This window comes from Tubulanus polymorphus, chromosome 5, assembly GCF_964204645.1.
Source record: "Tubulanus polymorphus chromosome 5, tnTubPoly1.2, whole genome shotgun sequence".
Taxonomy (NCBI): Eukaryota; Metazoa; Nemertea; class Palaeonemertea; order Tubulaniformes; family Tubulanidae; genus Tubulanus; species Tubulanus polymorphus.
The window spans coordinates 601,297-629,271 of NC_134029.1; the positions used below are offsets into that span (position 1 = coordinate 601,297).

Sequence of the window (27,975 nt, forward strand, 5' to 3'; positions counted from 1 at the left end):
CACTCATCATTTTCTTGGTTAAAACTCTTACGGTTGAAATCTCTATAAACTGTTAGAACTAATTTCAGCGCCTGGAAATGAAATACCGCCACACAATCAACAATCATTGCGGATCATCTGCACATTTGTCAAATACTCCCTCGACTCTGCTGGTCGTACAGTACTTACTGTGATCAGGGAAGTGTGATGATGTCATCACACTTCCCTGCTGTGATCGAAGGAATCAGCTGTGAGTTGTGTATCGAAGGTTAACTAGTTATGACTAGTTATATCATCGTACAAACCATTTGCGATGAAAGGAATGTTTGTTCATCTTTTCATTCAGCTCATTTTCCAGTAATTTGAATCCCAACTGACGACACAAGTGGCGCAGGTGGTGAAATATAATACTTTACAGTGAAAAATAGGAGTGAATTTTTCGAACCCTTCGAACCAAAATGTACGTAGGCCTGTGTGCCTGTATCAAAAGCCAGTTGAATCAAAAAACTTACTGGGAGTTTTAGGGAAGCAGCCATCTTTATAGAAAGCCCTCTACACATTAACGAATGCGCGGAATAACATATTATCAATCTTGAGCTGGAACCTTTAACAGCAATTCGATTCATGGCTTAAGAGTTCTCTGATTCTCAACTCCTTTCAGATGAAATAATTTTACCGAGTTCGATTCTCAACTCGGTTGCGTAACTGCAGCCTGGCTTGCAGCGCTTTTCTCACACCCCATTAGTTTCAGATTCTCTGAGTTTGTGGCCATCCTGTGTTCCTGGGTTTAGGTTAAGTGGGTTTAGTATGTTTTACTTCTCTCTTCATTTATAATTGGAGTTGAGACCGAGAAATTATTGGTCGTCACATCGACCTGACAAACTCAGAAAGACCTCAATAGCTAGGTTATCTACAATGGTTAGCATGCCGCAGGTTCCAGGTTCGAGTCCTTCTAGATCTACGCTTACAACGATTAATCATCTGAATCCAGTTCCATAGTGCTCAATTAAGTGGGGTGTAGTTCATTTAGGGCAAGTGGAAAGTTCTAAGAATGCAAACTTCTTGTTTTTTTTTAAAATGATTTAAATATTTCGATCGCGTGCACCTGTTTTAAAACGATTAATACCAATAAATAGTTTCTATACGCAGAGGTTAAAACCTGTTCGTATGAGAAGAAAACGATAGTTTTTCCAAGTGAACAGGTTTAGTGTTAACTGTTCAAATTCATTGAACCGTTTCACGTGTGAAATATATGACACATTCACAGAACTGTGTGTACGGCGGTGTCGTCGTGTTGTGTGTACAGTAATTCACTTAGTGATAGCGTGACTGTACAGGTCTCTGCAAAGCCGCGTAAGTAACAAATACATATTTCATGCCAGATTCTCGACCGTCCCAAAGTTTTAATCTGTCGATGAAAATGTAATTGGGGTGTTATCGACAATTAGCATATGACCACATTTTCAATTTAAAGTTAAGTCAAACAGAAAAACTATAATGGGTTTTCGTGGACAATTCTGAAGTGACGTTTCGAACAAAAATGACTCAGGAATGTCTGGAATTCAGTCGATAGATATGTTAACTGTTATCACTTTTTAAGTTTATATTTGTTCTTCTGATAGCGGGATATTTGTGACTCCGCCTGATGATTGGCTGTTGTAACGATGTGTAAACGTTGTCAATATGAATTAAGCACATCAATGAAATTTCTAGTATTACTTTCTGATCGCTCGATATCATATGATAGGGCCTACACTGATTAGTGATCAGGTTTTCCCGACCCGGGCCTACACTCATTAGTGATTAGGTTTTCCCAGGCCTACACTGGTTAATGATCAGGTTTTCTGATAATGATATTTAACTATTTCGCATTGTAGTTAAAATGACGAGTCAGCAGGGCGACGATGAGACCGGTCTCGACGTCGGCACTTTCGAGTTCCAGACGTCAGCGCACGCCAACTCGAAGAAAGGACCTCAGCAGTTGGGTAAAGCATCCCTGAGTCGACACCCGCGACCCGCGCAGCCTGCTCAAACCCGTAAACCCGCGGGGACTCATCGGTCCAAACACAGCGGTAAAGATCATCACAGCACGACCACAACTTCCAGTCACATCGGCGAGTCGGAATACCTGGTGCAACCACCCGTAAAACTCGAGAATACCTACCGCACTAAACCTCACGACGGCGAGAAATTCAATTCGGGCGAAGCGAAAAACGTCATTCAAAAAATACTCGATCACTATTTACAAGGAGTTCGATACGAGCCGGAATTATGCGCCGAATTGAGCAAAAACTTAACCGAAGTGATCAAATCTAAAATTAAAGATCTCGATTATCCGAGGTATAAATACATCTGTAACGTGAGCATCGGTCAAAATCGTAATCAGGGAATTGATTTCGTCAGCAGAAGCGTCTGGAACCAAGAAACAGATACATTCACTACTGTTACTTATAAAGACAATAATCTGTTCGTCGTGGCGACTTTGTTCGCCACTTATTTTGAATGAATAAATACCTTTCGAATATTTGTCAAGACCTTTTCACTGATTTCAGAAATAAAAAACAATGTTTTTTTTCCGTTTCATTTTTATCGTTTACATTAATTTATTATTTCCGAATATATCAACATACTCATTTAAATAATCGTACTGATTATCATATGACATAATTATAATGACACTTATCTCCATATTAATCCTCGATTATCATAATTCAAGGGTAGAATATACAATAAGTGTCCTAAAACAGACCTGCTGATGAGTTCAATGGGAGGAAGGTGCATGATAGAGGGAACACACCTCGGGTTCACAGAGCAACATTTATTCTGCTAGTTTCAATATGGAGTATTTAACATAAAAAACAAGGGTTTCTATTCATCACACTTAAAAATAACATTCAACAAATAATTACATTTATAACAAAACATCACTGAATATTTTTCAATGTAAGATTATACATTACAGCTCAAACCTATCAAAAACAGTTCCACAGTTAACTTGTAACTGAACCCTTAACTGAAAACTAGAGTTTAGTTTAATGAAAATGTTTAAATCTTAAATCGTTTAATTCATTCATCAATTCAGTTTACGTAAGGTTGATTAAGAAAGTGATATAATGTTGGTTAAACAGAGCCAGGAACAGTGGATTAATAAAGACTGACACAATTAGTGTTTAATTAGAAACAGACTGTAATCTAACGTAGAACATGTATATATCTTTCTATACAGGCTATAAATAGACTTTCAGTTGGAAGAGAATGAAATTCCGAGGAAAGCGAAAATAAAAGGATCTTAAAAATAAACAGCCACAGGTGCCCGTTTATGATTAACCCTTTCGCACTGGGAACAATAAATGAACACTAAAGCTGTACAGACGTTCACTACTCCACACATTAATTATACCAACATTTACATATATTACATAAATCAACCCTATTATGGGATGGATATATTATATGTTTCTATTATTCGATGTTTTTAAGACAATAAATAAATGTGAACTTTTTATAAACAAACAGTTTTTCGGTATGTTTTTTTTCTTCATCAGTAAACACACAATAAACGCAAGATAATATTAGATTGAAGATCAATCACCCTACATCAGTCTCTTCGTTCTAATAATTTCCTTGATTTTCCTGAAGTTGTGTCTCGTTTGATATGTGATACACACGTGTCACACGGAGTCTGTGTGAACAACTTGCTGCTGCTAAACGTAAATCGATACAACATATTCACAGTCAAACACACATTTCAATCCACTCGGTACTGAACTGTGACAGCTCTCATAGAGGGCACTGCTCTGTACACTAGATGGCGCACTAGATGACGCTGTGTACACTAGAGCGTACTGTGAACACTAGATGGCGCTATGTAGACTAGAGCGCGCTGTACTCAGCTTATCGCCACGCAGCAAATATAAAGTGAGCACATGAATGGATGAATTGTTATAATCCGAGCGTCAAATAGAGATTGAATTGGAAACGAGTCTCAGTTGAAAATTAACGTCGTGTCATGGTTTTTCAACTGTAAAATATGGCGTAATACGTCCTTCTTAGTGACTATACCTAACAAACGACTGAAACAATATACAAAATATTATTATTAGATATCCAGAAATTCTATTTCTCCAATAACACAGCAGTCATATCTTTAAAAATGCATTCAACAAATAATGATAATGTTTATTTCAGTGTCAGGATCGAAAATGAGAAATTTGTCATTTTGTTTCAGAAAATAGGCTGTAGAGGTTTTCTGTTGAATTTATCTCGAGGTTTAAGATATATTTGTAAATCCAACTCGGAAGTGATTGCGGGTATCACTGAACACTCACCCGTTATGCGTTACTAGCATTTGTCGAAGACCTAATTTTCTAAACATTTCTAATACAGTCTCCATAGGAGTTTGATCAGTTACAGTGATTGGTGCCTGCAATATAGTAAACAAACATTCATTCATTCATCATTGACTCATTGAAATATCTATCAATACAGCAAACAGTACGCTAGCCTCGGGTCTCATAACACCAGTAAATTGTCTCTACGAGGAAGTGAATTTCTAAGCAGTCAGAGTGATGATGGATCGTCATCATATTTACGAATAGGAAAATTCTCACAAAAATTAAGTCACGCAACCATGCTGAGTGCAGAATGCGAGGTAATAGGTAATCAGGATCCAGTTTAACAGTTCTGAGTTAGGATTTGACTCAGAGTTAACTCATTGCAAATAAATCAATTCTAACTCAGAGTTAACTCTAACTCCAGTTGAACTGGATCCGGAAGAACTCTGTGGCAAGCAGAATCTAGGGTAACTTGATTATCCGAGGCTGTCAGCTGTAATGGCAAGCGGGGATCTACTGTAAATATTCGATGATTTATTGATATAACTTACAGTGTCTAGAATCCTAGTAAGTCTGAGTGGTGTAGGTCCACCCACTACTGTATTAACAGGGTAGTGCTGAGTGAAATAAACCACCGAATTACTAACTATGCCTTCTGTATTTTTTCGGGCGTTGGCTGAAAATAATGAAGGTTTAAAATGATAATATCTAAAATCATCTGAATTACGAATAAATTTCATTGCACAATAAATAAAAGTACACATGATAATCGAATGTTAACAATATAGTTTATGTAGAGGACACTCCCGAGTCAAAAGACTATCTGAAAGAAGGGGTGGCCTAAAAAATTGATGACAGTAAAAGTAAAGAAAGTGATTACAACGAAGATGAAAAGTATTTTGTTTAAATCTCTGTGATAATACTTACAAATAGCTAAATTCAGATCTCTTCTCAAGACGAAGCCGACGAGATATTGAGACTCCTGCGATACAACGACTGGGAATCCATTGTGAACTGTGTCTTTTAATAGATTCTCTACAAAATTCAATTCAATTCATCGAATGAGAAAAACTGCCATTAGAAATGACTCCACACTAAGATTGTTAGTTTCATGTGGAAGGATGTTTCATCCCTCGAGCTGGTATGCTTAGGCTTAGATTCAAGACCACTTTAAGTTAATTGAACAATTACATTTATGACAATCTTAGTTCTATATCATATCATTATTAACCATCAAAGAAGGTCATAGCCCTATATACAGACAGCCTTTTAATGTAGATATTTAGTGTGCTTTCTTATGTAGGTAGGCCCTACCTCTCTTATTAAATTGTTCTTTATAAGGAAACCGCTATTAAATATGTCCTATTATAGCCATTGATCTAACAACTTAGTTCAAATGAATTGTAGTCTTGAAGATTACTTTTGGAATCTTAAGTCATGACTGTGCAGCCAGGCCCCTTTGATTATCTAATATTTACCTATTTCCTCGACAGTCATTGAATCCTGTGTAAGAACAGCTAACGGTGGATCAGCTCTACGAGGTCTCATTACATCAGCAGCTATCGTTGTATGAGTGAATTCCTCTTTACTGTCTAAATACGGGTAACCGTTCAGATGTATGTGTGCGTCGTAACTTTATATCAACATCAAGGATTCATATTTCATAATCTCTCAAAAACACACATATACCGGTAGCGTTTAATCAATGGTTACAAATAATCTCGTTAACAGACAATTTTGAATTTGCACACACAATCTCAACAACTACAACAGAATCCAGGGACTGGTTTTATAGACTGGTATTATCTTTAACCCAGGGGCTAATTCAATTGAAAATGAATTAAGTTAGCCCCCGGGTTAAAGTTAATACCGGTCTATAAAACTGGGCCCTGGGGCCAGTTGCTCAAAAGTTGGTTAAAGATAACAGGCAGATAATTACAATGAACTTTTAATCGTCACTATGTTAACTATCCCCTGGTTAACTCTGACCAACCTTTGAGCAACTGCAGCCCCTGAATCTAGGTTCAATAATTCACACTAAAACCAGTTCATTTCCAATATGTTTTAACTCACAACTCACAACTCACAACTACCAAGTTCTGTACACTGATAAAAGGATACATTCCCCATTTTCCAAATGCATCTCCGACCCATTTACTGGTCATAACAGCTGCCATTAGAGGAACGACGTACTGTAATCCACCGGTTAGTTCTATCATTATAACCACCAGAGAAACTGCAAAATAGATACAACCAAAATAATCATCAACCATTTCATTCAATCGGTAAAATATGAACATCATCGTCCAGTTTCACAGGGATAACTTCAGGTTCGAAATCGGTCTTAAATCTAATGACTAGTCTTGTTGTTGGATTGGCTATAAAACTTAGATGATAGTCTTGAAAGAATGAAATTGATTACGTATTCAAATTAGGGGTTTATCTCTTTAGACTCACCGGTCATCCTAGTAACGCCCCCTAGACAGGCCGCTGCTCCTACCATCGCGTACAGACCCGGCGTTATACACCGCTGACCCTGTGTACACATCTTTCCAAATATCGGTGAATCTTGATGGAATCTGTAAAACATATTCAGAGATAACTGAAATATGAAATATTGTCAGTCAGTGTTCATTTCTAGGTTTGTGAATATTTTCTCTATACATACAGAGCCAACTGTTCAACTCCAACTCCAATCATTCGACCAAAAATTGCTCCAACTGCCATACTTGGAATGAATAAACCTGCTGGTACCTACAAACATATTGCATTCACGATTAGTTCACGGTTTATACACCGGTGGCAGCACTGTTTCAGTAATAGGAAGATCAGTAGAATCTTACCTTGATTCCGAAGGTAAATATAGTAATTATAGCTTTAAACACTAAAGCCAGCGCTAACTGCCACATAGCGTTAACAAGTCTATGACCTCCAGCTGCACTCTCAATCTTCTCATTCACATTTGTCATGTTTCTTTGGTAATCACTGAAATTAAAAGCAATTCTTCAAACCATGAAACACAATCACACCGAAATATTGGTAATTATTGAATTGAATGTTCCTTATCTTCCCTCGGCAGGGAATCATATCTGATAGCATCGTGACACGAACCCCTGCTTGATTAGTCGAGCGCAGTCTAAGTCATATCATTATTAACCAATCAGAAATCATATTTATGTCATACAGGGCTATTCTACTTATAGTTAGTTATATATGAATTTGTCGCAGTGAGAGGTAAAGTGAGATCAGGCAATCTGATGTCTGCAGCTTAGCTGTGCATGTATCAGTGCACTAGGGCTAATCAAGCAGACAGAGTCTCACGATGTCTTCAGGTGTAGGAAAGATAGACGTTTCTTACCATAAATCAGTTTGATCCTCAGGTCCGCATTGTTTCACCAGTATTTTGATTAATTCACTGCTGTTCATTCTCGTGTACGGATTCGGGAAACTAAGAATCGCAGTCAATAGCGTTACGACTAAAACCTACGTTTAAAACGATCGATTACAATCTATATCAATAACAGGATGGACGACTTTATAACAGTTGAAACTATTCCTTACCTCGGATATCGGGTATTTTCCTAATGAGGAATTTTTTCTGTATTTGCACCAAAAAATGTTCGATTTGATAAAGAAAGCACCGAAAACACCCTGAAAATAATAGAGTTTAAACATTCATAGAAAATTCGCGGTACCAAAGTTATGGGTTTGATTCTTAGAGTCAAAATCAGTTTATTCCTATTTGTTCAACTCTAAGAGTCAAATTTAAACTGAGAACAAGGTCGCGGACTCAATAACTCAGTTGTGAGAACAAGGTCGCGGACTCAATAACTCAGTTGTGAGAACAAGGTCGCGGACTCAATAACTCAGTTGTGAGTCAAGTTGTTCATCTGTTCATTTCTAATGATTTCAATAAACGCTAGGGTTAAACATGGACCGGGATCCCGGAATTTCATAGAAATAGTAAGAACTAACTCACCCCTAGAACGCCGAGTATGATGAACGCTATCAGTTCAATCATGTGCCACGGAGTATGATATTCGATGTAGAACATGACCAGATGATCGTTACCGAACGGGTTAATAGAGCGCAGCACAAACGCAGCGGCTAAAGCGCAGAAAAATGATCTCCATAACGTCTTCAACGGGAAATAGTAGCTCACCTAAAAATAGAATCAGAAATGACTGCATCAAATGCAGACTAAAACCCCACCCTCAAATATACTATATAGTTTAAAAGCCCCACGTAAGATCGTAAGATTCACTACATAGATAGATGCCAAAATGGCCACCACTCAGCCATCTTTGATTTGTTTTGAAAACATAACTAAAAGTTTAGAGGAGTTGTTCATGGACTGGACGGACACCTGGATGATTTGACTGCACCATTACTCCATTTGGTTGCGGGACAAAAAATGGAAATCAGCTGAATTTCGCCCCTTAGAGAAAATTCTTCAATCTCGAAAACACTCAAGTTATCGATATAAATGAATTTTAAATGATTACCTCTTCTAAACTAAACAGCACACCACCAGTTGGAGCACCAAACGCTACACTAACCCCAGCTGCCGCAGCTGCTGATAATATCTATACAATGAAAAACAATTTATTCCATATGAAACTACATTAAGAAGAGCAAAATTCTATCAGTTAAATTCCGTCAAATAACTCTTACTTACCTCTCTTTTCTTCGCCTCATTTTTTCCATATTTCGGGAAGAGATATGAGAATATGTTACCGCAGCAACTGGCCACGTGAACGAGGGGTCCTTCTTTACCGAGACTCAAACCGGCGGAAACAGCGAGCATCATACACACTGACTTTATAATCAGAGTCCATTTACCGAGATATCCTCGGATTATAAAACCGCTGAGGATTGTTTTAATCTGAAAGGCAATACGCGATGAAATCTAATTTCAAGCTCTTTTTATTCTCAGTTTGCAGGGAATTGTCTAAAACTACTGGTAGAATTTATTCAACATTTTCAACAATGTCCTAATAGTGTTTTTCAGGAATATAAGAGTTCCTTCAGTATTCCTGAAGATTGGCTATCAAGATATAGTCGAAACTTTGAATACCGGGGTACTACTAGCTCAAGGAAAGATTTCAGATTTCATTTTTAATTATTAGCGCAAGTTAGCTTACGGTATTTTTAAAACACGAATAGAGCATTTTTCATCAATGGTTATCACACGTAGACCTTCAGGGGCAGGAGGATACCCAGCCCTACAGGGGCAGGAGGATACCCAGCCCTACAGGGGCAGGAGGATACCCAGCCCTACAGGCTCGCGTTGTTGCACCGAGTCTGTATTATTCGTCTGCTGTAAACGTACCTCTGGTATTCCTGAACCGCAGGCGTAAGGAGCGAATACTCTCACTAACATCACAGCTAACGTAGCGAACAACATCGCCCATAAAACATACATGATAAACTTGAGAATATATGCTCCGATGCTCGTGTCACCTCCTCCAAATAACTCCGACCACGAGTGCCACTGTTACAAATACAAACAAACAAAATATACATATAAATTACAGGAGGAGCTGAATGAAACAGATCATGAAAAATGTGAAATTTGAGCATCAACTTTCCTTCAAATTTCAACATTTCGGTCTTAGAAATTCAAAACTGTTGAGTGATCACGATTAAACCTAAAGACTCATTGACGCTTCTGCACTTATAGTTTCAGTTTGACCTTAAAGCTCGAGTTAAACGCGTAAAGTGCTCTTATATAATCTTCAGGCATATATTAAATCGTCAGATAAGCTATAGAACTAAGTTGGTCTTAGACTGGTCTCAAATCAAATCCATGACTATACCACTGGACCCTGACTCCTAACTAGAGTATGTAATGATATATCTGTTAAGACTTATTCGTATTTGAGATTTGCGACAAGTTTTAAGTGAATCCATTCTAAAGATAGATATCGACGCTGGCAGGTGTTTGAGTATAGTTTACCTGATCACATCCAAACTCATCGAAAGTCGTATCATTCGCTGACCAGCAACACTGTTCACGATTAAACCAGAACGCATCCAAACAGATTCCTTCTTTCAGATCGGACATCCACGTCGCTCCTATATCTATTACACCGGCTGACATACCTACAGTAATACACAGTAATACATGGTAATATACACGGTAGTACACAGTTACACAGTTACACAATACACGGACATACATGGTAATACATGGTAATACATGGTAATACACAGTTTACAAAGACCAATACACGGACATACATGGTAATACACAGTTACACAGGCCAATACACGGACATACATGGTAATACATGGTAATACACAGTTTACAAAGACCAATACACGGACATACATGGTAATACACAGTTACACAGGCCAATACACGGACATACATGGTAATACATAGCCTGTAGGCTACATACCAGTAAACTGCATAGAGTTTGGGGTTTTATCAACAAATTCTATCGATTTAACCCCCAAGGAGTTGTGAGTTAAAAGAGTCCATGATGTTATGAACTAATTCAACTGTAGAGTGAAATTGAACTGTGAACTGAGGGAAACATGCAGATACTTACCAGCAGCCATACCGACCAGTAAAACACAGATCCAACCTGACCAAGCATCGTGAATACTCTTTATCTTCTCCCATATTCCACCTTTCTGTAGTTTTTTCAGTATATCGCGATGCCTATTGCGATCTCGAGCTATATCTCGTAACCAGTCTATAGTGTGGAAATCATCGTACTGCCCGATACCTGGAGGCAGCTGATCCAATGTGTCCATCAGATTCGTAGATCCTACAAAACGCACAGACAGAAATAGTGAATTTGGAGGCATCGAATGACTGTGAGACATTCTAATCAACAAACATCAGTAATGTTCGATCTGGGAGTCATAAACCGGGCGTTCTCTCTATCGGATGTTTGACGTTTATAGAACAGAGAGAAGAAAAGTGAGAAGAGCGAGAGAATTAAGGAGTAAATCACAGGTCTCTCTCTCAACAGGCAAAAACAACCATTCATCAAACGAGTCGAAACTTCTCTTTTCTGAATGTCACAAATTTTGCTCTAAAATCACCTTAACTTGAAGGTAAACAATCTTAGTAAGGTAAAAATATTTGAAGTTTGTTTAACAATAAGTATTGTTTCTTTCGTAAGATAGTATTTCATAGTCTGGAATTATTTCTTCCTAATAAATATCATTTAATAATAATTGCACAAACAACTTTCCTACAGATATTTCCTAAATGGTTAAAATTTCAATCTCAGATTTTTACCGCTGTAAATCATATCAGATATCAATATATTCTGAGATTCATGGTATTAACCAAACAAAACACGTCTGAATTTCATCGCGAAATCTCTATTTTAGAGAATTAATAAGTAGAACTAATTCTAACTGTAGAATCAAACTGTTGACCCGGTTCAGGTGACTTACCACTCAGATTATGTATCGGAAACCCTGATTCTAAAATATTCAACGTCTCTGAAAGTTCCGTCGAATTATACTTGCGAATTTTACGATCCATCATTTTAACAGTTTTTTTTCTAAATAAGCGACGCAATCCGAGAAGAAAATAACTAAAACACTTCAGACAGAACTTTTATAATTCCTTCATAGCTATAAACAGTATATGATCAGTGGTCGGTGTAAGTAAGAGGCGTGTCTATACAAGGGACACCAGTACTGTCCACACACACACACAGTATTAACAGCACTAATTTCAGTATACCTCAATTAATGAATAGAAAATTGTAGTCAACCATGAAAGGATATTATATATATGTATTGACTTGGTTTATGTCTTGAATGGACAGATATTTTGACAATAGATATTATTCGCTATAGTTCTATTAATCAAGTTTTTGTTAATTGAGCTAAAATGAATATTAAAATGGTCATCAACTCAGAACAGTGCAACAACTCAGTACCACATTCTACTGCTGATTTATAAATTTTTGACAATCTATTTTACAAAGTCGTCATAATAGTAACAACCACTATGATGATGACTTACACTTAGAAAATTGAATTGCAAATACGCATCAAGTCTTACTAATTAAAACCAGTCTAACAACTAAAAACCTGTCTTAAGATTTAAGACCAGCACTTTTGTATTTCACTAGTACAGGATAGTCTAGAAGATTGCTGTTGAAACCGACTGAAATGAATAATATCCTGGCAATCACAGCAGATAGAGACACACGGAGGTTCTATTACACAGGTTTAAATTAGCTGTCACCATCAGAATAGGAGGAAATATCGCGCTATGTCTATCTTCATTAGATCGGTCTCACTCATGAGTGTGAGGCATCTGTGAGGTGCTGCTAGTCTCATGTATTACCAGAGAGAGTTCCACGAGACAAAAACATTCACAGCACTTCGACTAATTTCGAATGTCTGTGAAGTAATCTATAGATTGATCGTGATAATCTTGAGATCACATTCATTCAAGAGAAGTTACTCAGAAATAATCTAATTCCAGCAATTCTGAATTTTTGATTTAAAAAAAGTTTTCTGTATATTATTTTCACGGTTTTATTCAGAGCTAAGAGCCCAATTCTAGTTGCATTCTACATTATGTCATCCCTTGGAAAGTATAAAATTTAAAGTTTTGTGTCTGTCTGCGTGGAATTTGAAATGGTCTAGATAATTTTTTCTCGCGAAGTCAAGTACAAAATCTAAGCACTTTTCAGCACTTAAAGGATTTCACATGAAAAATAAGAACCGATCATCAGTTTCCTATCCTAGATGTTTCCAAAAGTAAGCATTATTCAGCGCTTAGTGAGATTGACTAGAAACCCTGTGAAGAGTTAGATTGGAGTCCAGTTTGTCCGATATGGAGGTGTACGTTCATTGAGCCCGATATTAAAAGTGTTCGATACCTTTCTTAACAGGAAAATCCTCTTCATCACTGACTAATTCAGCAGCTCCGTAATCGGTTAATGATTCATACTCCGACAATGGTTTACCATTAGTTAACCTGTCGGACTCATTATGAGAGTCAGCAGTGATCTCCTCAGGTTCCATAGTCACAGCCTCGCGAGGCGAGTGTCGGTCAGTCACTCGTCAGTGAGGGTTGAAATATCGTTTTAATTGCGCATCTATATACACCACATATATATATATATATATATATATATATATATATATATATATATATATATGTATATATATATACAATACGAGCATCAATAGATTATAGAAAACATCGATGATAAATACATATGAATATTTCAATTATTCACAACCGATAGCAGCACTCGAACACACCTGGAACGTGAACTATATCCGGCCGGGCGGTCGGTCGGCGCAAGGCAGATCATTCAAATCACTCTCTCTCTCTCTCTCTGCTGTCTGTAGGTATATCATACAAACAGACAGCTATTTCAATTAAACAACATGAAAAAACCAGGTTTGAAAGTGCTGTATTAATGAATACGCAATGAATACCAGATCTTCACGACGCGTCTCTCTTGTGTTGATCGATCGAACAATTTCAATAATCCTTCGTTTTCTCGCCGACTTCAAAAAAATACTTTCAAAACGTCTCGAAATGTTCGCTTCTAGTTGAGAGTAGAAGATTTAACGATCAACGCTTTATGAATCACCAGTAACATCATTAAACATATACTGCTTCCATTATAACTGATAATTACATATAATATAACTGTATATAATACAAGCCCTCATCAGTATCTATTTCCTGAATCAAACATTCTAAATGTTATATACATATCTCATAATGATGTCCATAAATGATAGATGTTTTTTCGATCAAAGAATATTGAAGAATCGATGTTTCACACCGGTCGCGATATCATTAAATATATCCTTCCCATCATCTTGGATAAGATCGACTTAATTACGAATATTGTCCACCGCGCCACTAAATAATCCAAAACTCTTCCAACTCTCGCGACTCGGGATCCAGTCAGAATTTCAGTATAGACTGACGACTGATGTATTAGAGATATATAGAACGCTATGTGCTCTGATCACAGTTGAATTCCCGTATGAAATATCTGAAATGTTATATCTCATTAATCCAGTAATCATTACATTCTTAATTCTATTTTATAACTATGATGACTGTTTAAATCCTTTATGCTGCTGCTGCTGCTGCTGCTGCTGCTGCTGCTGCTGCTATCTGTTCCTATGGGTTTTTATGTACTGTCGTAGTTTACTATTGTGATCCTGTGTTATTGAATTTCAATCCATCAAATAGTTTCACATTTCAAACGCAAACTTTCAGTAAAATACCTCCATAGGTACTGCAGCGGTGCAGTCATAGAAATTGAATTTAAATACTCCTAAAACAGTGAGGTATGTTACAGTATGGTGTAGATGTAAGGGTTGTATACAGTGTGAATGAAATGGTTTTTATGAAGACACCTGTTCAGGATAAACCCTCAACTCAGTCGACTGATCATCCATTGTCTATATTCCATTCAATCTATTTCATATTCAACGATTAATTAATGCATGAATTTATTTATAGTTTTTACCAATGAAGTCAACATCCATGAGGACCACATGGGGACCAGGTCATCCAATGTGGACCACATGGGGACCAGGTCGTCCAATGTGGACCACATGGGGACCAGGTCATCCAATGTGGACCACATGGGGACCAGGTCATCCAATGTGGACCACATGGGGACCAGGTCATCCAATGTGGACCACACAGGGACCAGGTCATCCAATGTGGACCACATGGGGACCAGGTCGTCCAATGAGGACCACATGGGGACCAGGTCATCCAATGAGGACCACATGGGGACCAGGTCATCCAATGTGGACCACATGGGGACCAGGTCATCCAATGAGGACTGCATGGGGACCAGGTCATCTAATGAGGACCACAAAGGGACCAGGTCATCCAATGAGGACTGCATGGGGACCAGGTCATCTAATGAGGACCACATGGGGACCAGGTCATCCAATGAGGACCACAAAGGGACCAGGTCGTCCAATGAGGACTGCATGGGGACCAGGTCATCTAATGAGGACCACAAAGGGACCAGGTCATCCAATGAGGACTGCATGGGGACCAGGTCATCTAATGAGGACCACAAAGGGACCAGGTCATCCAATGACGACTGCATGGGGACCAGGTCATCCAATGAGGACTGCATGGGGTACGAGTCAAAAATGTTCCAATGATCACCAACATCAGTAAAAATTCTACCATAAACCACTGACACTAAGTTAAAACTGATTTTCACTGGTACATGGGGTCTTGAATTATGCATGTATAAGCTGACGCATACAAGCTACATATTCTTGTATCCAAGTTATAATTCCACTTTCCATTTACAGTCAGTACAGGTATATATATATATATATATATATATATATATATATATATATATATATATATATATATATATATATATATATATATATATATATATATATATATATATATATATATATATATATATATATATATATATATATATATATATATATATATATATATATATATATATAGTACAATACAGACAAGAAACTATGATATAATTGTGCACACATAAATCAATTGTGACTATAGTCAAGATTTTTTTCTTTGTCATTGAAAACTGAAATATTGAAAATATACTGAAAATATACCATATGTCGCTTAGGATATATTCATTTCTCATTATTAAGCTAAAACTAAAAAAAACTTTCATTCTGATCACCACTGACTATCACCACAAAATCAAATCGATATATATATATATATATATATATATATATATATATATATATATATATATATATATATATATATATATATATATATATATATATATATATATATATATATATATATATGTTCTAGAATAATACAAATTTTCAACCAAAAAAAAATATAATTCAATTCAGCTGCACCAGTAAATAATAATCATGTGATCATATTATTTTGTATAAATATATAGTGGTGGTTGTTTCTGTATATTTGTGACTTGTCCAATCTTACCATCTACAATTATTAAATCTTCCAACACTGAAGAACTCCTGCGAAATGTACCACCTAAAAATAGTTACCACACATCTCTTAAACCACAACGAAATAATTGTCTAGTTTTGACGAAATGTCAAGAACGGGGAAGAGAATATGAGATATTTGAAGTGATTGATAACCCAGTGGTCTGTTCGGTTGGGATATAATCTGTTTAATAATGGTGGAATTTTTAAATTATTAACAGTCATGGGACCATCATCCTATAGGCAAAATGTTTATGATATAATTAGTATCCTAATCTATAGAAGTAATAAGGGCTGGAATTATGTGACCTTGCTAAACTAATCACAAAATCATTAGTTAGTCACCCATTGAAACCCTAGGTGGGATGGTGTTAGTATGTTTGAATATATCAGGTGACCAGCTCTTGACCAATCAAAAGCTAGGGTTAGGAGCCATGTGCTTACCCTAGGTGGGGGGGGGCTGTTTGTATGTATCAGGTGACCACTTACTTCTTGACCAATCAGAAGCTAGGGTTAGGGTTAGTGGCCATGTGCTAACCCTAGGTGGGGGGACTGTTTGTCAATATCAGGTGACCAGCTCATGACCAATCAGAAGCTAGGGTTAGGGTTAGTTGCCATGTGCTAACCCTAAGTGGGGGCTGTTTGTTTATATCAGGTGACCAGCTCTTGACCAATCACGGGCAGGCACTGTGCAGATTAGCGACCCATTCACCTATAGACAGAACACAATGTGGCTGCATATAGTATAGTGAATGTGTAGAGTGAATGACTGGTGTTTATTGGAATCGAATAAATTGAAATGATCTCCAAATCATTAACACAATTTATTACTTAGTACAACATGAATCTAACGAGGAAAGGGTTTTAAAATTCAAATACAGTTTACAGGATATCTATAAGTTTTGTTAGAACTCAGCTGATTTCAATGTTAATATCTAATATAAACTAGTATTCACATCGAAGTAATAACTTCCTGGTTTAATCATTTGTTTCTTTTAATTTTAGACTCATCCAGGAATTTGATGATCAAAGCTACAAATCAGTAAAACACCAACTAATAATGAATAAAAGATCTACGCAATCCGTGATTTAAACAGCTTGAAAGACTTTTATAAAAAATGATCAAATATTGTTTAAAGCCTTCCGCTGAAGGCACCCACAGAAAAGAAAATTATCACCGAGATCTTTTTATAAAATGAAAATTAGAGCATAAAATAAGACTCAAACGATCTTATTCAACTTTTAATCGAATGTTTAAAATCAGAGAAAAAAGATTTTAAGATAGAAAACATTGAACAATAATTGGGATCTAGTTCCACAGTTCTCGGGTTGGATTTGACTTTAGAGTTGAAAGTTAATTCAGAATGTTTTAACTCTATAAAAGTCAAATATTAAACTGATAACTGCGGAACTGGATCCATTTCCATACCATATCCCGTCCAATTCTCATCGGTAAGTTTCTCTTTGACTAGATCCTCCATTTTTTCCGAAGCCGGTCCCATCTGATCTTTCAACGTTTTAAACCCGGCGAGCTTCTCGCGTATACCGAGCATATTCTGCATTTCAAACATCGATGTCATCTTTTTCCGTTTGTCGTTTAAATATTTATTATTCACCGTTTATGAATATTTTACACATTAATTACGAAGTCGAAGCGATGAAATTATGAATCCTACGATATTTACTGACTGACCAGCTGTCGCTCGCCTTCTCGTCGTTCAACAATAAATATCACTTCAGACAAGGAATAAAAATCATAAAGTTTGTATTCCGCGAAAACTTAGCTTAAAGTCGAAACATAGAGAAACTAGAAACCAGAAATCACAGAAATCACTGATGTTTTCATCGTTTAAAATCCCGCAATTGATGAATAAATATCTTGCTTATTTTCGTTGATTTTGAGTCTAAATCATTAAGAGAACAACGATTAATAAATACATCATTGCAGAGTACGAATGTATGGAAACACGAATCAGAAATAACAATATCCTAGTCACACGCTGAGAGCTGATAATCCCCGAGTTAATCCATCGCACGCCTTAATCCATGACATTAATTAAAAAGAAAAATCTCATTTAGAATCCTCGAAATATCGTATTTTTTTCCGACAGATTGCAGTCGGTCGTAGCTCGATGACCAAGTGAGACTGAGGGACCGCAGCACTACGCGGTGTATACGGAATGAATGACTCTAACAGCGAACAGGCAATTAACTGAAACCTCAACGAGAAGACTCAATCTCTCTCTCTCCCTCTCTCTCACACACACACAGAAAGAGCAAGTTCATGTCGTTGAGGTAAGTATGAGATTTAACAATTAGCGATTACCACTTCATTTCGATATCATCAATATAGTAATACACGGACATTAGTTTAAAATCACAAATATATCCGTAAACATGAAAATCCCACTATTGCAAATAAACGAAAATAGTTTGTGAAACACTACTACCAGCACCCTTCTTCGGTCTTAACTACTGTCCTACTGTTCAAATTAAGAATATACAGAGTGATTTTTTTTTACAAATTTCTGTTATTGCAGTCATTATCAATATCTATATACACTGACTTTACTGTTGAACTGGTTTTTAGGCTCACGTCGCAATTCAGCTTTAAAAACCGACCAAATAACGTGATTTATACATAGTATACGAACACGCTGTACATTATTAGACTGCGGTGAAAAATGAAATTGATTGAATTTACGAGAAAGAAGCCCCTTCACTGCGTGCCAATGAAGATTTTTGCCCTCAGCTAAACTGGAAAAACACAACATCACGAGATGTTGTTTAATGTAAATTAGTCGTTGATTGAATGATGTTAATGTTTGTTATAGTTCAAAAAGCAGCATCTTATTTCTATAAACAACATTCAGTAATCACTAGCCCTCCATTCTATAAACAGGTACCTACATTCTATACTTTAGCACTATTTTTGTTCATCCACACTTCACCGGACACGAGACAGCTCGCTTTCAAAAACTGATCGGCCACAATTTCCTTACTTAGTTGGTTGCTATAGCTATGTAGTTAAACTATATGTAGCAAGGAACTTAGCAAGAAACTTGGATAAGTAAGGTTTTATGATTACGGCTTGGTCTTCAACAGAGACATTTCTTCTAATGGAAAATGAATTACAAACACCAGACACTGATTGTCCACACTTCACACCAGGAATGTTCGGGGCTGTAGGTTTGTGTGAAGGGGTGAGAGATTGATACCTACACACTACAGTGACAATCAGCAGCAGAATCTGAGAGAAATATGAGATAAAATCTATCGCAATGATCTGATATCATCTGATATTCGAGTTCGCTCGTAAATAAATAGGGTTGATTTTCTCATCTTGTCTCAACACGTTATGACTCGACTCGTAGTAAATTCCATTCCGTTTGAGATTTCTTTCATGTTTATATCAATGTCAGTTCGTAGAATGTTAATAGCTATTTCGGCTTTTAATAAAACCAGTTTTTTATTCTCTATAACCTAAATATTCTTTCTTGAAATTTTGAACAATTCTCGTGACAATAAAAATGTACCCATTTAACTCGATCAATGATAAATAAAGTTTTATAGAATTCTCCGTCTGGCCATATCACATCGAGACGCTTTGGCTCAGATCAGACCTGAGTCAAATTTGGCCCGTGCCTGCCCGTTCACACGCAAACCAATCACTCATTACCAAAATACTAACAAAATGACATTAAGGTGAGTCACTTACAGAACCAGTTTCACCCGCAATGATTAATCCCCTGCTAAAATACTACACCGGCCTGGTCTGACACGGGCCTGGTCTGACACAAGCCTGGTCTGACACGGGCCTGGTCTGACACATGCCTGGTCTGACACGGGCCTGGTCTGACACGGGCCTGGTCTGACACGGGCCTGGTCTGACACGGGCCTGGTCTGACACTCGTGTGATTCCAATCATAGTCTCCGGTATTGATGAAATCAATGGGTTTATAATATTTGATCTTAATGAAGTCTTGAGTTTAAATAATGAGGTATATCTCCCATATACAGAGATACAAGTAGTTCTAACTAATGGCGCAATAATTGAGACATTTTATTCCACCCAAAGGAATCCAGTAAATGTATCATAGATCAAAACATATAACAGACAGTGAATCATTGAATTTATATCCTACATTTCATGAAATACGTCCAACACAATCGCAACTATTCATCTATCAAGTGCAATGTATAGCGCCTGAGTACCTTACCAAGCTTGAATAATTTAGTTTTTGAAGATTTTCAGGGCAGCAGGACCCCTCAGGGGCGGATCCAGGGGCATGTTGTGACCATGTCGACCAATAAAAAGGGCATATATTCTTAATTCAGGGTGGAAAGGCATATCAGCAAAGTTTTTGAAATTTTACTATCATTTTAGAGCTTTCTGAGCATCTCTGAGAGGCATTTAGTCAAGAAACATAGGTTATATATTTATGAGAAATATCTATTGTGTATCTCAGGTGGTTACAACGGCAAATTTTGATACAGAGAACAAATAAAAAGGCACTTTAAAATTCTGACCGTGTCGGGCAACACGGTCTTAATCCGCCCCTGCCCCTTCCCTCTTGTTCCGGCAATTGATAAATGCCATGTCGAGGATACAAATGGTACCTTTTAAACTACCCCGTGCCAGTAGTAGGACCGTATACTAACAAGGCTTAGAATGGGTACATACACATATATATACACTGCATATTGCGAGGTCATATACTTGACTTTTAATTGTATTCATTAACGATCGGAAAGTTAATTAAAGGTATATACGTCAAGACCGCAGCACATACCGCGCAATTATAACAGATGTCATAAAATCACAATCAATAATCACTTCATCAGTTATAAAACCATTGACTGCAAAATCATTCAATACACGACACTAAAACTGAAATACCGTGTGAAAACTAGATCATCCGTTACTTCAAACTAAACATTCATCGACCCTGAACACATTTTTATTCATTAAGATTTTTAATTACTACTGCAAGTATTTATAACAGTAAATCGTGGTCCATTAAATGGATTAATGATGAGTTTATACGTGAATATTGATCCCGAGCGTTCAATATTCGCATCAGAATATCTTACGGAATTCCCTCGGAATTATCAGTGAAATATAGAGAGCTGAAATCAACGACTGAATCAACGACTGAATCAACGACGAATCAATGACGCGTATGAAAAACCTATATCCTGTTTGGAGACACAATGGCGAATAAATGAAAAAGTCGTGTAGCTTTTGATTGTAACAGGAAGAAACGTAGCGAAAAAAACTTCTTTATCCAGCAATAATAAACTCATACACAGAACCACAGCTAGCGGTACGGAGCTGGTATAGCGAGCTGAGTTTCATTAACAGTTCTGACAGATCAGTTCTTTTAGTAAAAATACAGGCAATGATTAACTGAATGAGTTGCATATTAAAATACGTATCGTGTAATGAACCGAAGCCAGTTGAGAGCTAGCTTACACATTTATCAAGCCCTAATTTTGTGTTTTTACAATCGGAAACAAATTGCGGATTTTTTTACTGTCTAAGCCCAATTTTGGATTATCTTTTTACGGTTTATAACGGAACAGTTCAAAATGTACACAAAATGTGAGAACTATAAATGGAACTTATAAACGTAGCTTCAGACTGAAAAAATGGTCGTTACGTCATATTTCATAGTTAAAACTAGAATGCTGATTTTGAGAGACGATGATAACAGCACGCGACAGTAGTAGAGATAGTCACGGTCTTCAGACTGCTAACATTCCTAGTTACAACGATCTTCAATAAATATTTATGAGGCAATTTTTGAAGGGATCAAGTTGATGCGTCTTCGCAACAAACATCAATTTACTGACAACCGTTTAACAGAGGAACAGAGAGAAAGAGACAGACAGCGAGAGAGTGAGAGACAGTGAGACAGCGAGAGAGAAAGAGACAGACAGCGAGAGAGTGACAGACAGCGAGAGAGAAAGAGACAGACAGCGAGAGAGTGAGAGACAGTGAGAAAGAGACAGACAGCGAGAGAGTGAGAGACAGCGAGAGAGTGAGAGACAGCGAGAGAGTGAGAGAGAAAGAGACAGACAGCGAGAGAGTGAGAGACAGTGAGAATGAGACAGACAGCGAGAGAGTGAGAGACAGCGAGAGAGTGAGAGAGAAAGAGACAGACAGCGAGAGACAGTGAGTGTCCAACCTATCTACAATTATATCACACCACACTATAGATAGAGGGGGAGGGGGTGAGGGTAGCTTTTACTCCCCCACAAAACTGTAGAGATAGAATCTTAGCCTGAAATGCTGAATACACCACTAAGGGTTATTCATATTTATATATTCAATATTTGCTTTTTTACATACAATTACTCTCTATCTTTAATTCTACATAAATGTTTTCAGAAGAAAACAAAATTTTCAAAACATTTTTTGTTTGCTTTTTTCCATGGTATTTTCTATGACTATAGTAACAGTTATCATTAGAAACCTCATTTCTTTTTATAAAGGGGGCCGTTCATACAATATGTAGACAGAATTGAGTTGATTGAAATATTGTCACCAGAGCATGACAGGGTAGTGTTAGTAAACTGAGCATTGAAGTGTTATCAGATAACAATGTCACTACCTGGTGGAAATATTCTGAACTATTTGCATATTACCCATAAGTAAATCCTTAAAGGGCACTACCGACACTTACTGTGGCAATCAAGGATTCCACTAATGACTAGCGATGATCCACCAGGTGTCGCTAGAAGTTACTCGATTAATTTCTTCTACATTTTAGTTAAAAATCAATTGAATTTTGAATATTCACTAATAGAAGAGTAGAATAATGAATGAATGTGTAAATTCAGTTCATTATGTAATAATGCATGGATTCAGGAGCCTCAAATTTCAGTTGTGAAACTTGATTGATGATGAATTAATTTTAACGACGAGCGCTGGTCATCACGCCACCTGGTGGAATAGCTGGTGTTCCTCGTTTATTGTAGATTTTACACAAGAAGCGAAGCTTTTTCTCCGACTTACCCTGACCACGTTCTGAGTCCGGTGATTCCAGGTATCCCAGACTGGAGAATGAAAGATCTCGATCTCGCGGAGGAAGCAACAATTCTAACAAACACAAAAAAAACAACAAAAACAAACAAACTTAAAAAACATCAAGAGAAAACACGAATACAAGCAAAAAACTGAATTACTTTGAATGCATTGAATTCTTGGATAATTTTTGCCAAAATTTAAAAAAAAAACTACAAAATGGATGATTTGTGTCATACTCGGTACTGGGCCCAGGAGATTGAATTTTTTTTTCAACTGAAATATGTGCATAGTTGAAATACCGAGTGTGAGCAGGAATCAAATGACTAGAAAAGATCAATTAGTTAAAAAATTGATAAAATACAGTCGCGATAAAGCCGTGCTTTTTAGAGACCGGTAACATCAGCAGTAGACACCATATTCATAATGTCAAACAAATAGAAACAAAATAAATAAAATACATTCAACAAACAGCAACATTTATCATTCATAGCACGACACTCAATTCTCTGATGGAATTAGATACAAATATTCACATTCCGTTCTACAACTGCTGCTGCTGCTGCTGCTGCTGCTGTTAGACTAGACTTATTGATCATCAATGAAATACATGTTTGACAACGAAAAATCAGTCACAACTGTTTTATATCAAACTACAGAATATAATCATAACCAGAATACAAATGATGTCATACAGTAATAAATCAGTATACAGCACATGAGACTGCAGCTGAATTGACGACTGATGTATATGAGAGGGTTTTTAAAGCATTTTGATGAAGAAGTTTTTGAATAATTTTGATTTGGTAAGGCAACCTGCCCCATTTTACTTCAAACATGAATCCCGAGTCAGAAAATTCATAGATAGAAGTGACTGATCTTTTACGTGATACAACAACGTAGGGGGGGGGGGGGGTTAGATCAGTTCCACAGTTCTGAGTAGAATTTCATTCTAAAAGAGTTAAACTCATTGAGAATGAACTACAGTAAACTGTGTATGTTTGCCTCACATCTCACGGGATTAATTAATATTCCTAGCGCGGAACCAAGTGGATTCCAAACGATGACAAGTCGTCATTACATCAGTTGGAAAAGGAAAATTTTAAAGAATTTGGTCACAAGTGGCAAGCGATTGTCCGAAATACCGGCAGAGTCTGGGGCAATCCGCTCCAAGGCAGGCAAAATCTGGGGTAGTAATCTGCTACATGGTTGGCTGCAAAATCTGGGGTAGTAATCTGCTACGTGGCAGGCCACAGTCTACTGTATTGCTGTATAGCTGTGAAACAGAAAATTAAAGACGTTTCTTACCGTGAGATTTATCATGATAATTAGTAGAACTAATTCCTCCTATATCAATCATTTCATCATCAGTACTACCAGTACTCGCCATACTCAACTGATCTGCAACTCCTCCTGCTGCTCCTTTACCATTAGAACCAACCGATTTATAAGCTCCTAAATTATTTATAATACAATACATGTATTACATCATTAATTTCCATCCCTCAACCAACTGAGTCCTACTCAGGGCTACGAGCAATGGTTGACGATAGTTCGTAGCTCAGGCTATCATTAGCGGGTTCCCCTTCAACCCACAAACCTCCACTCAGCGTATCATTAGCGGGTTCCCCCTCAACCCACAAACCTCCACTCAGGGTATCATTAGCGGGTTCTCCCTCAACCCAAAGACCACCACTCAGGGTATCATTAGCAGGTTCCCTCCAACCCACAAACCTCCACTCAGGGTATCATTAGCGGGTCCCCCTCAACCCACAGACCTCCACTCAGGGTATCATTAGCGATTTCCCCCTCAACCCAATGACCTCCACTCAGGCTATCATTAGGTCAGAGAAGGACCTTAAACTAAATTCTGCTACCATCAGGATTTAAATGGATTGATGAGAGACCAGTGACAGATGGGTTAAAGCACTTGACTTTACCACTCTTGCATAATTAATATATCAATACAGTCTTGTTGGCTGCTCTCAGGAAATAAACATGTCCTGCCCACAATTGATAACTGTTTGAGTTTTTGATACTATTATCATTAGGTAATGATTGCAGGGGTCTCTCGTGTAAGATTATTAAGAAATATGATTTTTAGGACTGTACCTGAAAATACCGATTCATTATTATTCCAAAAGCTGAAGTTGGTATCAAATTGTAAATGCTCAGGCCTCTGAGCCATTTCTACAATCACTTTAAATATACTATATTTACAGTACGCAATTCATGGAGTTGATCAGGAATCATGTGATTAACAATAATTGACCTAAATACTGAGAGTTTAGAACCAGGAAATATCATTATATATACACATTGACAAATGAGGCTTGATAACCCATTATTAATAGTAAATATTGTATTATGAGGGGTTAATATTAATAGAGTACAGCAGACTCATCCTTTACATAGATTAGAGTCTACCCTTACGTAGATTAGAGTCTACCCTTACGTAGATTAGAGTCTACCCATACGTAGATTAGAGTCTACCCTTACGTAGATTAGAGTCTACCCTTACGTAGATTAGAGTCTACCCTTACGTAGATTAGAGTCTACCCTTACGTAGATTAGAGTCTACCCTTACGTAGATTAGAGTCTACCCATACGTAGATTAGAGTCTACCCTTACGTAGATTAGAGTCTACTCTACAGAATATTTTTCAGAGTAAGAGTTTGAGAAGCGTTTAGAATAAGATATAATACGTAGGATATACTCGATGATAAACTTTAAAACACGATAATTCATATTTTCAACAACCAATCGAGCCAGAATTTAGAATTAGATCAACACGCTAGACAATATTTTCATTTTAAAATCAATCCCGATAGATTCATAAACAATCGCTGAATAAAAATACTACCACCTTAATCAAAAATAAATAAATAAATAACTGATTTTAGAAAAATTAATCTAATGCTTTTTATTCATGGAGAAAAATCCTTTACCCGAAAGTCAACAATTCTTACCCTTCCAGTTATTCATGTTTATCCTAAAATACAGAATTCAGAATTGAGCGATACAAGCAGAAGGAAATACTTCATTGAAATTGAATAGACAGACACCAGTCAGTGTTCAGTAGTGATAAATTCTATTACTCAAATATAATAAAATGCAAATAAAGTATGAATCAAGTGAATCAAGTCAGAAATATCGTGTAGGCCTATAGCATCATAGAGAACAAGATCTATGCTACAAACAAATTGATTCCAGGAGAATCTTAGCAATCTAATCCTTGAGAATATTATGAATCAAGGAGAATCTTAGGAAAGGAATCCAGGAGATTCTTAGGAATTGATTCCAGGAGAATCTTAGGAATTGATTTCTGGAGAATCTTGGGAATTGATTCCAGGAGAATCTTAGGAATTGATTTCAGGAGAATCTTGGGAATTGATTCCAGGAGAATCTTAGGAATTGATATCAGGAGAATCTTAAAAATCTAATCTTTGCAATTTAATCCTTGAGAATATTATGAATTGAATCCAGGAGAATGTTAGGAATTGAATCCTGAGGAATCTTAGGAATCTTGGTAGAATCATATGTATGAAAAGATGTTGTGTGTTGAGTTGTAAAAGGTAATTGAAATCTACCTGTAGTACGCCCGCTAGCCATCTGCTTCGCTCTTTTGGCTAGAAGCAACTGATCGGTTTCCATAGCAACTGCATGGCTACGCGGCCATCTGTTTGAAAAAGTACTCACTCCCTGCAACAATAACATAACAATTACATCATCACTAAAGACTGCATCAGGCCTTTGTAGCGTGGCACCTATAGAGCTGTTGGTGGGATACACTGAGGGACTATTGAGTGTCCTATTTACTGCACGGGATGCCGAGTTCACCAGTAGTAGATAGTTGATATAGTGACAATGGTCACTATGGTATTTATCCATCGGTTATCTTTAACAAAATTTGAGCTACTGCAGCCCCCCAGCAGGTCTTTAAGTATTTTGTCAAAAATGGCCCCAGATTGAGAACTTTTTATCAGTAACTAACATAATTCATGAATACCACCCCTCATGATTACGTAAGACCTTGTTACAAATACATCAATGAGACCAGTCAAAATCAGACCAATTTTACCTACGTAGACAATGTTTAACAGTTTTATTCAAGGTAAGGGGCTGAAATCAATTGAATTTATGTAATCTATTTACTGTCTGTGACTGTGTGGGCCCAGATTTTATCTACTGATTCAGGTGGCCTCTGAGGGGCAGAGGTAGAGTTCAACCTGGGGCCAGTGGTGGAACCCTTTCTCTGTGTGGTGGTTTAGCATCACGACGGGGTGTATCCGTGTGTGTGCGTGTGTGTGTGTGTGGTAGTAGCGGTTGGAGGAGTGAGAATAAATAAAAAAAAGCCCAGTCCTCATCATCCCCCCCCCCCGAGTCCGAGGTTCAGCCGTGAGATTACAATTTCAGAGTGTTCCAAATATCGTGCAGTGTTTACCTGTAATCAGGGTTTATCAGTTTGTGATAAGATTAACAGTCAGTTGAGTTTATCAATCATTTATTGCTGAAATCCAGAGAATATTCTTCGCACTGTTAATTTTATTTCCGGGTTTGGATCGGATCGGACCACTTTACTGAAGAATATAGAGTCATACCGCGACGAGTCCGTGCTCGTCATTCACCGGCGCATCGTAACTACATAACCGTTTCAGTCGAACCGTTGACTAT

At 37.2% G+C, this 27,975-nt stretch overlaps 1 protein-coding gene and 1 pseudogene across 4 annotated transcripts; one reads left to right on the forward strand and one right to left on the reverse strand.

Annotated features, from left to right (window-relative positions):
• Positions 1–1,254: 1,254 nt before the first annotated feature.
• LOC141905075 (dynein light chain Tctex-type 5 pseudogene) lies at positions 1,255–2,549 on the forward strand (annotated as a pseudogene).
• Positions 2,550–2,557: 8 nt separating this feature from the next.
• LOC141905074 (H(+)/Cl(-) exchange transporter 4-like) lies at positions 2,558–27,963 on the reverse strand. Of its 4 annotated transcripts, XM_074793811.1 has the most exons (22): positions 27,746–27,757; positions 26,892–27,003; positions 26,271–26,293; positions 24,610–24,756; positions 23,293–23,376; positions 10,871–11,092; positions 10,273–10,418; positions 9,646–9,807; positions 8,992–9,198; positions 8,819–8,899; positions 8,293–8,475; positions 7,875–7,964; positions 7,672–7,796; positions 7,157–7,298; positions 6,982–7,067; positions 6,771–6,892; positions 6,435–6,549; positions 5,792–5,946; positions 5,241–5,348; positions 4,865–4,989; positions 4,308–4,402; positions 2,558–4,052 (listed from the first exon to the last, which is right to left on the reverse strand). In XM_074793811.1, the coding sequence occupies exons 3-22, from the start codon at positions 26,284–26,286 to the stop codon at positions 3,965–3,967; spliced, it is 2,499 nt and encodes an 832-aa protein (XP_074649912.1). In that variant the 5' UTR covers positions 26,287–26,293; positions 26,892–27,003; positions 27,746–27,757; the 3' UTR covers positions 2,558–3,964. The 4 variants fall into 4 exon arrangements, with proteins under 4 accessions (XP_074649912.1, XP_074649911.1, XP_074649910.1 ...); XM_074793810.1 differs by lacking the exon at positions 26,271–26,293 and having other exon boundaries at positions 27,746–27,963; XM_074793809.1 differs by lacking the exons at positions 26,271–26,293; positions 26,892–27,003; positions 27,746–27,757 and adding an exon at positions 25,414–25,530.
• Positions 27,964–27,975: the final 12 nt, after the last annotated feature.

Bases quoted from the DNA above. Each gene is read 5' to 3' on its own strand.
- LOC141905074 (XM_074793809.1), bottom strand. From the start codon at position 25,489: ATGGCTCAGAGGCCTGAGCATTTACAATTTGATACCAACTTCAGCTTT. The intron at 9,808-10,272 runs GTAAACTATACT...TATTTGTAACAG, and splicing joins ATGAGTTTGGATGTGATCAG to TGGCACTCGTGGTCGGAGTT. The intron at 7,068-7,156 runs GTAAGATTCTAC...ATATGTTTGTAG, and splicing joins TATTTACCTTCGGAATCAAG to GTACCAGCAGGTTTATTCAT.